This window comes from Macrosteles quadrilineatus, unplaced genomic scaffold (assembly GCF_028750875.1).
Source record: "Macrosteles quadrilineatus isolate MER2022 unplaced genomic scaffold, UCM_ALF_1.0 Scaffold_3__2_contigs__length_128488019, whole genome shotgun sequence".
Lineage (NCBI taxonomy): Eukaryota > Metazoa > Arthropoda > Insecta > Hemiptera > Cicadellidae > Macrosteles > Macrosteles quadrilineatus.
In genome coordinates, this window is record NW_026542596.1 from 36,466,357 (window position 1) to 36,480,764 (window position 14,408).

The following is a 14,408-nucleotide window of genomic DNA, read 5'->3' on the forward strand; positions in this document are numbered from 1 at the left end:
GTCCTATGCATTGGCACTTCTGTCGGCTCGTTTTCTTTGTACATTCGAGATATTAGATCTGGAATATGATTGGTATCTCCATAATGAGTTCCATTGTTAATTGAAATGAGTTAATAAAGGTTATCCATCCACCTAGCAATTTTACCAACTTGTCGTAAATGATTTAAAACCCACTTTAGCGAAGAGCTGTCAGTTTGCAACCTGAATGGACGACACTCCAGATATTGCTGTAACTTTGGAGACGAAAATCTACTGTGCTACATTGTAACTCAGTGTTGATTTGTTTGCTCGTGCTTATTCGGTTAGTTAGTCATACAAAAACACTTCAAAACACATTTTTTTCTTTTTTTAAGCTCTACAAAATAGTTTGGAAATGAATTGCACAGTTTTATGTTTTTTAGGGGGGGAAATGGGGGACAAAAATTTTTACCTCATTCAATGAACCATCTTTAAATCCATCTTTAAGTTAGTCTGATCATGCTGGTTCGCCAACTCGTTTGAATAAATGTAGGTCTAAATGTTTGACTTAAATTTAATCAAAGTCAGGGGTCATTTTTGCTGGAGTTATCGCATTGGACACACATATTTGAACAGAGGGTATTTTTGGCCTCTTGAGACCTCAACACGAAAAGGTAAATTGGTCCCGGATCTAGGTCTTACCATGAGACATACGGCAATATCTTATTACCTATATAAGAAATTTGCTAAAAAGTTTGGTAATGTTTTCATTGCAAATTCAAAAAAAATATCCTGCATAGTTTTCTTCAATTTAAAAAAATATCAATATGGTCTAAAATAAAATTACATTAGTTGGACAAACGGTATTACTTCACAATTGTACTCACTCAGGTATGAGCTTATGTGATTTATAAGACTAGGTACTTCAAATGGAAGGATAGCAAACCTATACATTATAAGGACATTCAATGATATGAATAATAATACAAGTCTGTTATATTGATGTTTAAATGTAAAACATAATTTTTAATGTCCTGAACAGTGGCACATTAGGTATCAAATTAAAGCTCTTATCCTCCGGGTGTACCTTTTTGCAGATTTGGATGATATCCTGTGAAAGCCCTTTCTCCTATAGGCTTTTAAAATTTCAGAGATAGTGATGAATTCCGTTGTCAATCATCTGAACTTTTTCATGTTTACATTTGTTTACATCAAAACAGAGGGTCGTGATAATGAGATTATTGTTACAAATGGTGATGTTTCATGTGAAATATTTTAATATTATTTGTTTAACCCTTCCCGGATGGGCAAAATCGTGACATAGAACAAGAAAAAATTAAAATTAATTTTCCTTATTTCTGTTTTGTTATACAAGTATACATAAAATAAACACAATGGAACAACACTTCATTTTGTCAAAATAACTTTTTACTACTTTTTAACTATGCCGATATATCCGCTACCCGTCCGAGGATGAGTAGAAAAGCAGCGGATATATCCGCCACCCGTCTTTGAAGATATGACCATGACAACGTTAGGCAATAAACAAAGAACAATATGTAAACAATAAATAAAGAGAACATGTGTTGAGCGCGAAATGTCGAGGGGGGGTCGTAGGAGAGACGGGTGGTGCGCAGGAGAGGGGGTGGCACGGGAGAGGGGTAGGCGCGGGAAAGAGGGGGGAGTGCAGGAGAGAGCGCAGCCATGGAGAGAGCAGGAAAGTGGAGCCTTGGTACCGCCAAACATCTGGTTACTGTTTAAGCACCTTCCAGTCTGCCTGAAGAGAAGGCGGATATATCCGCTTCCCGTCCGGAACATCAAAAACCATGAGCTGATATATCCGCGTTGGTAATAAGTATATGGAGAAAGTGTTGTTTTCGTCAAATTTTCGAGTTTGAGTAGATATATCCATTTTGGGTCCCCCTGAACCCTGAATGTGGTTTTTGAAGTGAAGTCAGTGTGTCTGTGTGTGAGGATGTGTACAGAGCTACAGACCACCTCTGTTGTCCGATTTTGATGAAATTTGGTATGTAGGTACTAATCCATGGTATCTCCAGGGTATTTTTTTCATTTTCTTGAAATTTAGATTTTTAATGGGGATTTTGCCATAAAAACCCATAAAATAACGAAAAATCTAATTTTCTCAAAAACTGTCGGAATCATTTTGATTAAAATTTAGCACCTTAAAAATTTTAGTAAAAAAATTTTTAGTGCAGACAAACCATTTGTGGTTTTTGCACTTTTGTATCCTATGTATTGGTAATTATTGTGTTAATAAATTTCTTGATTGATTGAGTACCCATGTTATAGTGCTTAAGATTCTGAAGAAAATAAAATGGTGTAAATCCCATTTCTATAGAAATTACGGTACAAAATTTATTGTAATTTTATGTTAATATTCCATAAAAAATCCCATAAAATTACAAACAAAATTAATTTCAGAAAAAACCCCATTTTTAGCGAATTTCCCATATAGGGAATAAGCTAATACCGTAGTACTCTTGGTAAGACCTGGACGCGGGACCGATTTACTTTTCTGTTTTGAGGTCCCTAAGAGGCAAAAAACACCATCCAATTAAATTCATATATATATATATATATATATATATATTGATAATTCTGTTCACTTTTTAGGACTACTGTACTTTTTCAATTAATAAGCAAAATAATAAAAACCAGAGTACCCTGAAATTCATTTTTTATTTAAACTGATACGTATTTCGGCACTAAGGCCATGATCACAGTATGAGTGTTATGAAAGTATGTAAACAATTAAAATAAATAAAATACTTTATAAAATACTCTTCAATATAATGCAAAAACAAAAACAAAATCCAATTCATGAAAAAATCAGACAAATCAGAGAAGAATCTTACACATCTACATGTTAAAAAATACACCTAACCATTTAATCAAAATTTTACTTTGAATTCAAAACATGTCATTAACTATTTATTTATTTTAATTGTTTACATACTTTCATATCACTCATACTGTGATCATGGCCTTAGTGCCGAAATACGTATCAGTTTAAATAAAAAATGAATTTCAGGGTACTCTGGTTTTTATTATTTTGCTTATTAATATATATATATATATAAATATACATATATATTTATATTATGAAAACTGTAGTGATTAGGGCTACTATTTTGATATAAAATACATTATTTGAAACTAAGTATCCTTTTAAAAACTCATTTTATTACAAATCAATAAAATCAATAAAATGATTTTTTTTAAAGGGTACCTACCTACTTAGTTTCAAATAATGTATTTTTATACATTTACTAGCTAGCCCGACAGACTTCGTCCTGTCCTAATGTGGTTTTATGTCAAATGCTCGTTCATTTTTAAGATGAGCTCGTTCGCATGGCTCAATCACGTCCTGGTTGAAGTTCGTTCGCTACGCTCACTCACCTTTTGGTTGCAAATTAGCTGTTGTCATAAATTAAAAAAAAATAATAGTGCTGCACTCTGTTGGTAAACCTATTACTTTTTAGCGAATTTCCCTATAGGGAAGTAGCTGTTACCGTAGGTGGCATGGTAAGACCTAGGCCCGGGACCGATTTACTTTTTCATTTTGATGTCCCCAGAGGCCAAAAACACCATTCGTTCAAATTTTTATATATGCATATATATATATATATAGAGAAAGATTTATATATTAAGGAACGCGGCAGCGTTCCGCCCCGCCAAGTCCCCCAGCGGTACACAGCTGCTGCAGTGTATATATACATGACGTGACAAAGTGGCTTTTTTACTCGTCTATAGCTCTGAAGAAACAAAAACTATTAAAATAATTGTTCATCTACTGGATAGGGGCAATCATTCTCAACAAAATTAAAAAAAAGAATTTAAAAAACGGTTGTGTTTGAGCCAAGAAAAACTAGTTTGAAAATTCACAAATTTTCCGTGTTCTCCTTCTTCTCCTTAAATGTTGACGGACCTACAGCCCAAACCACTGGCTCAATTTTAATGTTTTTTATGTTGTTTGAAAGCCCTTAGCGTGTAGATGTGCCTTTTGAGGGTCTCAAGTCGGCGCGTTTACCCATAAACCCTTGGCAAGCCCTCAAAGTACGAGTTTGGCCCATTTAAATAACATGGGATTAAAATCAAGACAAAAGAAGGACCAGCTGCGATTAAATCTTAATTAATTAAATGTTAGAGAAATTCATAGGAACAGCTGAAAAATTATTTTAATACTTTTATAAAGTATTTTTTTCAGGTATACTGAATGATTTGAACTACTTACTATATAAAATTACTTAGAGCAGTGATATTCCCCAATACTTTCCATTGAAAAATGCAGTGTACCGATGGTACACTGGTACAGCAGCTCGTCATTTCTAACAGTTTAATACTACTTATCAAAACATATGAAACCTAGGAACTTGAAACTTAGTACTAGTACGCTAGTACTAAGGTTTGTTCTATGTTTTGATACACTAAAACAAATAAAACGATCGGGAAAATCACTCTACATATGTTAAACAAGCAATTAAAAAGTGATATGTAAATTTAGGATAAATGAGTTATTCAATATTTGTTTTGCCTTATGCTATTTCTAACAAACCTAATTAGTTTGATTACATTTTTACATCTCTAATAAGGGCTCAATTTACACTAGTCTTTAGATATACGGGTTTAATTATTAGAACACTTATGTAACATCAACACATTTTATGTTGTTCAAGATGAGCATTGATGAAATTTGAAACTGAGTTTAAGCCCAGTGGGTTTGTTAAATAGTAATTTTGGTACGTGTGTCAAAAAGTTTTTAATCTGTTTAAAGCATATAAGACCAAAAATGTAGAATTTAGTTCTACATTAACAATATTATTGAAATTAAATGAGATGTAGTTGTGCCGTGGTCTATATATCAGAGAAAAGAGGATTTTTATTTTAACTGTTAATTTTCTACAAAAATAAATAAAATCTAACAAAAAACCACTAAGTGGTAACACTTTCCCCGCCAAGTCAGCAATCCAAAAAAGTTAATAAATCATTACTTTTTCCGCCAAGAAAAACAATGTAATGTATGTAAGTTTGGCAACTTGGCGGCAGACTTTTGCTCGATCCCTTTAAAAAATACCATAAAACTAGTTTCATTGAGCAAGTATCCCTCCCATTGGTACATTGCTAGGTGAGAGCTTATTTTACAAAATTTGACCTTATTTGTGCCATATTTCATAAATTATACTTAGTTGGACTAATTAATTAGAGAAGTTGATTTGTGAAATTATCCACGAACGTAACTAAAATGAAAAAACCAAGCAAAAGTCTGCCGCCAAGTTGCCAAACTTACATACATTACATTGTTTTTCTTGGCGGAAAAAGTAATGATTTATTAACTTTTTTGGATTGCTGACTTGGCGGGGAAAGTGTTACCACTTAGTGGTTTTTTGTTAGATATATATATGTGTCCGTGAACGCGATAAGTTGAGTAATTTTTGTCCGATTTTGATGAAATTTGGTTTAAAGGTGTAAAGCGGGTTAAACTTGAATGAGTTCGCGAACCAGCATGATCGGACCATGGGAACACGGTTTTACAGGGGGTTTTATGGGGTAAAAATTGGTTTTTCTCACTTTTGACCCTCAAAACACAAAATTTCCAAATTTCTCTTTAGACCTTTTTAAAGAGCTTAAAAAAAACAAATAATTTAGTATATCAAAGTATTTTTGTTAAATTATTGGCAACGGAGAAAATTTAAAAAAATTGTAAATTTAAAATTCCCATGTTATTCTTATAAAGAATATTGTAAAATGTTGTAGTTTGCTTGTTTATGGATATATTTTGATCAAACTTGGCAAATTTATTTATTTTAAACTAAGCTATTAATATTTGACTAAAAAACACACTTTACCAGTTTCATTGTAGCAGCAAACCTAGATACTCGTTAAACCTTTTGTTATTTAAATATAATTGATGAAAATCAATTCAGAAAAAAGGAAATTCGCTTAGTCGGCAGGTTTGCTGCGGCGGGGGTATTAATGCTATTGAACATCACAGAATCAAACTGTTTAGTTGAACCAGCTGTAAAGATTCTTTAATTCCATTTAAATATGAGTACTCATAAGGTTAACATGGAAAACTAAAGAGCCACTGGGGCGGCGCCCTTTTGACGGATCTGCACCAAACTTCACACAAACTATCCTTGAATAATGCTTAATAATGCCTGAAAGTTCCATTACAATCTGTCGAGCGGTTTCGGAGTCCATAAAGCACAAACGCACAAACAAACAAACAAACATACATTGGATTTTATATATATAGATATATGTGTCCGTTAGCGCGATAACTCAAGCAAAAGTCATCAGATTTTTATGAAATTTGGTACAAACGTGTAAACCTACGTTTATTTGGTTGAGTTCGCGAACCAGCATCGGACTATGGGTAGAGGGGTTTATGGGGGGTTTTATGGGGTAAAAATTGGTTTTTCCCATTTTTGACCCTAAAAACATAAAATTTAGCAACTTTTTTCCAAACCATTTTGTAGAGCTTAAAAAACAAATAATTTAGTATATTGAAGAATTATTATGCGCCTAATGGCTACGGAGAAAATAAAAAAAAAGTAAATTTAAAATTCTCCTGTGATTCTTATGGAGAAAATTTTAAACTGTTGTAGTTTGCTTGCTTAAGAGCACATTTTGATCAAATTCGGAAAATGCATTCATTTCATACTAAACTATAAAAATTTTACAAAAAAACACTTTTTTACCACCCTCCCTGTCGCAGCAAACCTAAGTAGGTACTTGTTAAACAAATGCTATTTAAATAGGGAATAAATGTAATATTTTTAAGGAGACATTTTAGTGTAAATCCAATCAGGCAAATGGAAATTCGCTTAGTCTGCAGGTTTGCTGCGGCGGGGGTATTTTATTAAAATTAATGTGTTATGGTCCTTATAATTCTAAACAAAATAATGCAATCCCCATTACTGTAACAATTACTGTTCAAAAGTTATAACAACTTTTGTGATTATTTCCTACAAAATTATCATAGCTCACATGATCTAAAAACCTTTAGAGGTTGTTGAGGTTAAAGGTTGTTGACAAGCTTATGGGAGAAAGTATACGTCAGATTTCTGATACCATTTATTTATGCGTGATTTTATATTGTATTGGAAAAAACTAATAATAACAATGTTATGTTCAGGGTTTGCTTAAAAATAAGTCAGTGATAAGTTAATGATTATCACGTATAAAATAGATAATTAATTTAGCTCAGAGCATTAATTGTACATTAATGAAAAAATGTAATGGATTCTGAAATTACAAAGTGACGCTTGCTACTAGTGTTCCTTTAAATAGCATTTAGGTGTAAGATTTTTTCCTATGTAATGAACGTATGTGAGTCATTTTCCGGTTTGAACAGATTTTTGTTACATCAAAGGTTTTATAATTCTTAAGAAGTTTGCAATTGTGGTGCATTCATCGCTCTCCGGTATATGCTAATGCATGTTCATTCATATTACTTTCGGCTCTGAAGGATTTTTATGAAGTGAACTTATACGGTCAAACTCCTGCATGAACCATTGTATGTTTCTTCATTACACTATTGGTTGAGAAGGATTTTCCGCAAATAGTGCACTTATAAGGTCGTTCTCCAGTATGAACCAATGAATGTGTCTGCATTATACTTTTGGTTGAGAAGGATTTTCCGCAAGTAGTGCACTTATAAGGTCGCTCTCCAGTATGAATCAATGTATGTTTCTTCATTGCACAATTAGTTGAGAAGGATTTTCCGCAAATAGTGCACTTATAAGGTCGTTCTCCAGTATGAATCAATGAATGTGTCTGCATTATACTTTTGGTTGTGAAGGATTTTCCGCAAGTAGTGCACTTATAAGGTCGCTCTCCAGTATGAATCAATGTATGTGTCTTCATTATACTATTGGTTGAGAAAAATTTTCCGCAAATAGTGCACTTATAAGGTCGCTCTCCAGTATGAACCAATGTATGATTCTTCAAGTTAGTTTTTTCGGTAAAGGATTTTCCACATGTATGACACGTATACGGTTTTTCTTCAGTATGAATCAATTTATGTCTCTTCAAGTGGCCACTGGTTATAAAGGACTTTTTGCAGGTATTGCATTTATAAGGTCTGTCTCCAGTGTGAACAAATGCATGTCGTTTCATGAAACTATTGGTTGTGAAGGATTTTCCGCAAGTAGTACACTTATAAGGTCGCTCTCCAGTATGAACCAATGTATGTTTCTTCAAGTCGGGTTTGAATGTAAAGGATTTTCCGCATGTATTGCACTTATAAGGCCGCTCTCCAGTATGAACCAATGTATGTCTCTTCAGTTGGCCAATGGTTATAAAAGTCTTTCTGCATGTAGTACATTTATAAGGTCGGACTCTAGTATGAACAAATGTATGTTTCCTCAAATTATTTTTAGCTTTAAAGGATTTTCCACACGTAGTACACTTATAAGGTCGCTCTCCAGTATGTTCAAATATATGTTCCTTCAAACTACTTTTGCTTCTAAAAGATTTTCCACATGTAGTGCACTCAAAAGGTCTCTCTCCTGCATGAACCAATGTATGTTTCTTCATTTTTGAATTGGATATGAAGGATTTTCCACATATATTGCACTTATAAGCTCCATCCCCAGTATGAATCAATTTATGTTCCTTCATATAGCTTTTGCTTGTGAATGATTTTCCACATGTAATGCACTTATAAGGCAGCTCTCCAGTATGGGAAAATTTATGTTTCGTAATACCATTTTTGTATCTAAAGGATTTTCCACATGTAGTGCACTTGTAAGGTAGCTCTCCAGTATGAACCAATGTATGTATCTTCAAATATTTTTTGGCTGTAAAGGATTTTCCACATGTATCACATTTATGAGGTCTTTCTACAGTATGAACCAATGTATGGTTCTTCAAAATTCTCTTAAATTTGAAGGATTTTCCACATGTATTACACTTATAAGGTCGCTCTACAGTAGTATGAACCAATGTATGTAATTTCATATTGCTCTGGTTTTTGAAGGATTTTCCACATGAAGTGCACTTATAAGGTCGCTGTCCCATATGAAGCAATGTATGTACCTTCAAATTGCTTTTAAATCTGAAGGATTTTCCACATGCAGTGCAGGTATAAGGTCTCTCTTCCGTATGAACTAATTTATGACTGTCCATACCTTTTTTGGTTGTGAAGGTTTTTTCACAAGTATTGCACTTAAAAGGCCGCTCTCCAGAATGCATCATTAAATGACTCGTTACTTGATCTAGTCGGATAAATGTTTTCTCACATTTCAAACATTTAAAGGGACGCTCACCTGTATGCTTCAATATATGATTCCTCATTTTTGTCTGACATGAAAAGATCTTTCTACATAATGGACACTGATTAGAAAGCTTTTTAGTGATTTTTAACATTTTTAACTTTTTACTATCTTGCTTTATGGAACTTATCAGATAACCTAGTCGCTAATTAATTACTCATTAAGACAGAATACTTTGTATGTCCATTAAAATATTTCCCCTGTTTGAAGATATTGTTAAATGTTCAAAAGTTATATTTATAGGTCTCATTTAATTTTTAGACATATCTTGCTCTAATCTCATAACTGATTTGTATAACTTATTGTACGATATAGATGTAGAATGTTACCGTAGGCCTACTTCTTTTACTTGTCTCTTAAGTTCAATTGTATTATATTACTTGGCCTATTTAAATAAATTATCAGTTTTTTTTACTTTTAAACATTTATCAAATCTTATATTAAATATTAATTATAATATAGAGGCTTAGTTATAGTTTTACAAAGTAGTTATTGACTTTATTGATTCTTTATAGTGTTCAATAGAAACTTAATACCTTTTTTAGCTATTGTTTTAAGTATTACATCAAGATGATATGCAGCTTCACGGCAACAAACTAAAGTTTCTGTTCCTTATGTCTGGGATTGTCTATTGCCACTTCTGAAACAAACCATACATATTTATTGTTTGTTCATTTATGAGTAAAAGGCATTAAAAAAAAATAATAATAGTAATAATAATTTATACTAGCTTATGAATATAAAAATGATTAAAATCAGGGTTGTAGCCTTCACACTATCTAAAATTGAGTATTGTGAATTTGTATGTGTTACATTTTTACTCTTTGTAAAGTTTCTTGAACCTTGCTCCTTCAAGCAAATCTTTTTCCTACTTCAACCCAATATTTTGGCATAGTTAGAAAAGGTCATTACATCCTATTTAATATAAACTAGAGGTCGTCCAGTGGTCGTAAACTCAACCAATAATATATAATGGGGCGATAATTTGCCGATTCCGCTGTATCACTTAATATTCTTGTGATTTCTGGCCATTTCGGATTGCAAGTCATTGTGATGAATTAAGTAGGTTTGCCGTGAACTTGAACTATAGCCATTGCATCTAAATAGTTCTGGAAGATATATTCAGTGTGAGCATAAAGTGTTTAATACTGAAATGGTTTTTTGGGTTAGGGTCCCTTCCCAGAATCAATGCAGGCCCCCTTGAATTAGCTTAGTTTTATGTTATCCCAGGGACCAACATATATGTACGGTAATCAAAATCTTGAATGAACACACAGGTAAAGTTAGGGCTACGTGGCCCTTTGTTACACTTAATCGACTAACCAACACAAGTGGACTTCTCATCCCATTTTAAATTTTAAAGCTCATTTTTCGTGTCTATCTCATGTCCGACATTGATCAAGCGTCCATGAAATTTTGTTTCTATTATTTTAGAGATATTTCAAGATTTGTGCTTTTCAATTTGGTTGTATTACTAGGGGACAAGTTATTGTTTAAGATTAGATTGTTTATTTGGTTGAATGAGGTTTTAAATGACTGAAATACAGTAGAACCTCTTTAATCCAAACTAATTGGGACCGGGGGTTCTTCGGACTAGTGAATAGTTCGGATTACAGAACATATTATTGTTTTTACATAACAATAGCTAAAATGGATCGTAATTTTTTTGGGTAAAGTGAAAAAATGCTTTATAAAGTAAAATACAGTGATTATTTAATACAGTAGTAAACATAGTGAATAAACAGTACTGTACATTACAATAAAAACAATTGCGATGCGTGTATAAAAAAAAATACAGTATACAATAAAGAACTAGGTACTGTACTGTACTGTGTATAGAGTACAGCAATGAGGCGTTCGGATTAGTGGATGTTCGGACTACGGGGGTTCGGATTAAAGATGTTCTACTGTAACAAGAAACAAATTGTAAACAAAACACAGCCTACAGTGCACTGACGGAACCAACAATAAAATTGGCTTCTGGCTAAGGATGAGAAATCTACTAGGGGAGTATGGTTTATCATTGACTATAGGTATAAATAGTCAATGGCTTTATCTATTTCTTTATTTTACAAAATTGTAAATGATCTTGAAGAATTTGTCTAATAGGATCTAATACAAAGCTGCACTTAAAAGGTTTATGTAAATGTTAATGACAAAAGATGTTTAGGCCTAATACTAAATATGTTTTTAAAAACTCCATTAGGAATGAATGTTTGATATTTCAGGCCAAAGAATCTCAGGAAACCCCAAACTGATTCATAGAGATACTGATTTGGGAAACAGACAGAGGCTGATTCATGAAATAGCAAAGCTGATGTATGCAGGAATGCAAAAACTGTGCGCATAGCGTTCTTGAAACTAATGCTTTGTTCGGTATTGTCATTTAGACATACCGTACGTATATAATTCAGTATCAGTAGCCTAACTTGCTTTCACTTTAATTAACAAATTCTGTATATTTTCAAAATAGCTTGTTACATTTCCACTAGTCGTGTATTCCTTTGGACCTAAGGGGATTTGCTCGCATGGACTAGCCAGTCATTATCGTAGTTTACCCTATGTCTGTTGGTTTGAATATGGTACCATAGAGTGTATAAAACAGAATTAGCTACTAGATCAATGTTGGGGAAGCTACTTTTAAATCCAAACATTTTACTTCCTTTATGTTGTGCTTAAAAGTTATTTTACCTACGACCGTTTTTTAAAGTAGCCGTTTCAGTTCAGTTCTTATAATTGAAAAGTTTCACATAGCATTGTTTACTTTCATAACAGCATAGTTTTACTCATAACAACACAGGTAACGGACCAATGAGGTTCAAGGATTGATAGAGAATTAAATTGTAATGATTTGAACTTCAACTAATCAGCTGTGCTTAGCAAGTATCAAAAGCGCTTTGACATACAGGGCTCTTAAAACAACTGACTGGGTGGGATACAGGGAATCCCTCAGGGATGAAGTTGAAGATAAGGTGACCCCAACTCATGACCATTGACGGCCTTGACATGAAGGCAGAACTGATAAACAGGTCAATGCTAAAAGCCTACGAGGTATACTGTCCTCTCAAAACCAAAAGGACAACAAGAAACGTGCCCTGGTGGAACGAGAGGCTAAGCAAGATGAGATGTAAACTCCGGAAACTCTTTAACACCACAAAAAGAACGAGGGATTGGGCTAACTACTCAAGAGCCCTAATGGAGTACAACTCAGAGACAAGGAAAAGTAAAAGGAAGACCTGGAGGCAATTCTGTGAGGGGATTCAAAACCTACCAGAATCAGCCAGACTCCAAAAAGCCCTTCAGAGGGATGTGCCTAATCCTCTTGGCACATTAATACGGGAGGATGGGAGTCACACAACAGGCATGGAGGAGACTCTTGAAGTCCTCATGAACACCCACTTCCGAGGGAACACCCCATTAGGCAATTCAACAGGACAACACTTGATACCCTGGAATAGGAAATCGCCTAGGGAAATTGCAATGGCGAGAAGATTCTCAAGTAAGCTGTTCAAGCCGGAGGTCGTGAAGTGGGCTGTCGAATCTTTTAGCTCTTTCAAGTCCCCAGGCGGGGACGGAATATTCCCAGCTCTCATCCAAGAAGGACTAGAGGTCCTTATAAATCATATGATAGCTTTGTTCAGGGGCAGCTTTGCCCTAGGATACATCCAAATCTGTTGGAGGAATTCAAGGGTGGGGTTTCTCCTGAAAAAGGTAGAGACCAGGCCCAGCCTAAGTCCTACAGGCCAATCTGCCTGTCGTCTTTCATGTTAAAGACCATGGAAAAAGTGATAAACCACCACATTAGGGACACATATTTAGATATCAACCCCCTTAGTGCGAGCAAACATGCGTTCATGAAGAGTAAATCAACAACAATGGCCCTAAGCACCCTAGTGGCAAAGATCGAGGAAACTCTGGAACACCAGGAATTCCTGGCAGGGGACATACAAGGTGCTTTAACAATGTGAGTTACAACTCCATAGATGCTGCAGTCAGAAGCAGGGGCATCTCCCCCGACTTAGCAGCTTGGATTAACGCTCTGCTCAAGAGCAGGGAGGTGACAGCAGAATTGGGCGGCTAATCTACAGCTATCATAGCTTGACAGGGGTACCCTCAAGGAGGAGTTATCTCGCCCTTGTCGTGAGCTCTTGTTGTGGACGATCTATTGAGAGAGGCAGACAGGAAAAACATGGACCTCCAAGCCTTTGCAGACGACCTAGTGCTGACTGTCAGAGGAAAACATGCAGCCACAGTGAACAACCTCACCCAGACAGACATGAGCTTCATTGAGGGGTGGTGCTCCAAAGAGGGCCTCACAATTAACCCTGACAAAACTGAGATAACCTTTACAAGAAGGAGAACAAATCTAACACCCCCCAAAATTCAGGGGAAAAGAGTAAAACTTGTGAAGGAAACAAAATACCTTGGAGTTTACCTGGACCAGAAACTTACCTGGAGCAGGCATTTTGACTATGTACTTGCAAAAGGCACAGGAGCATTTGGAGCCTGCAGAAGAACCTTTGGCAAGAAATGAGTCCCAATCTTATACATTGGACTAATGAAGCTATAGTACTATGAACCAATGGTTTCATATGCAGCCTTAGTGCGGTGGCCTAAGGCTGAGCAGATAGTAGCTGGCAGGAAACTGCAGCAGCTGCAAAGGCTAGTGTGCTCGGGGATCTGCGGGACCATGAAATCCTGCCCCAGCTGCGATGGAGGCAATACCCGACATGCTCCCACTAAGGCTGGAAGTCAAGAAATGTGCAGCCATATCTGCCCTTAAAACAGGAAGCAGAGGCGAGCTAAATCTACAGAGGCAGTCTGGTCACCTGTCCATCCTAAGGGACTTCCCAAGTATGGACATGGAACTAAGCATACCAGACCTCATGACAAAGAATACGATTTCGAGATTCCTTACCAAGTGGCTATAGGATGAAGAGATAACTGGCAACAGTGTAACTTCAACTTTGATAGAGCATGCTTGGTTTATTACACCGATGGAAGTCGAAAGGATGAGAGATCAGGGTTGGGAGTGTATGGCAACAAAACCAACATATCCCTGGCCTTGGGCAGAACAACAACAGTATTTCAATCAGAGGTCCTGGCGATTAAGTATTGTGCTTATAACATTCTAGGTAAGAATCTGAGCAA

At 35.1% G+C, this 14,408-nt stretch overlaps 3 protein-coding genes across 5 annotated transcripts in view; 1 reads left to right on the forward strand and 2 right to left on the reverse strand.

The window, feature by feature from the left end:
- LOC128988996 (zinc finger protein 708-like) overlaps window positions 1–14,408 on the reverse strand; it is a 56,354-nt gene that overhangs the window by 23,769 nt on the left and 18,177 nt on the right. Inside the window, exon 1 of one of the 3 annotated variants that reach the window (XM_054410841.1) lies at window positions 9,794–9,895. The exons of 1 other annotated variant lie outside the window; for it this stretch is intronic. The gene's annotated coding sequence lies outside the window, so the exon portion shown is untranslated. Of the gene's footprint in view, window positions 1–9,793; window positions 9,896–14,408 lie in introns of those variants that run through there. One more of the 3 variants, XM_054410840.1, reaches the window with a different exon arrangement.
- LOC128988995 (zinc finger protein 99-like) lies at window positions 6,695–9,800 on the reverse strand. Its single transcript, XM_054410839.1, has one exon. The coding sequence runs from the start codon at window positions 9,349–9,351 to the stop codon at window positions 7,477–7,479; it is 1,875 nt and encodes a 624-aa protein (XP_054266814.1). The 5' UTR covers window positions 9,352–9,800; the 3' UTR covers window positions 6,695–7,476.
- Window positions 12,243–13,338, forward strand: LOC128989109 (uncharacterized). Its single transcript, XM_054410973.1, has 2 exons — window positions 12,243–12,930; window positions 13,241–13,338. The coding sequence occupies exons 1-2, from the start codon at window positions 12,243–12,245 to the stop codon at window positions 13,336–13,338; spliced, it is 786 nt and encodes a 261-aa protein (XP_054266948.1).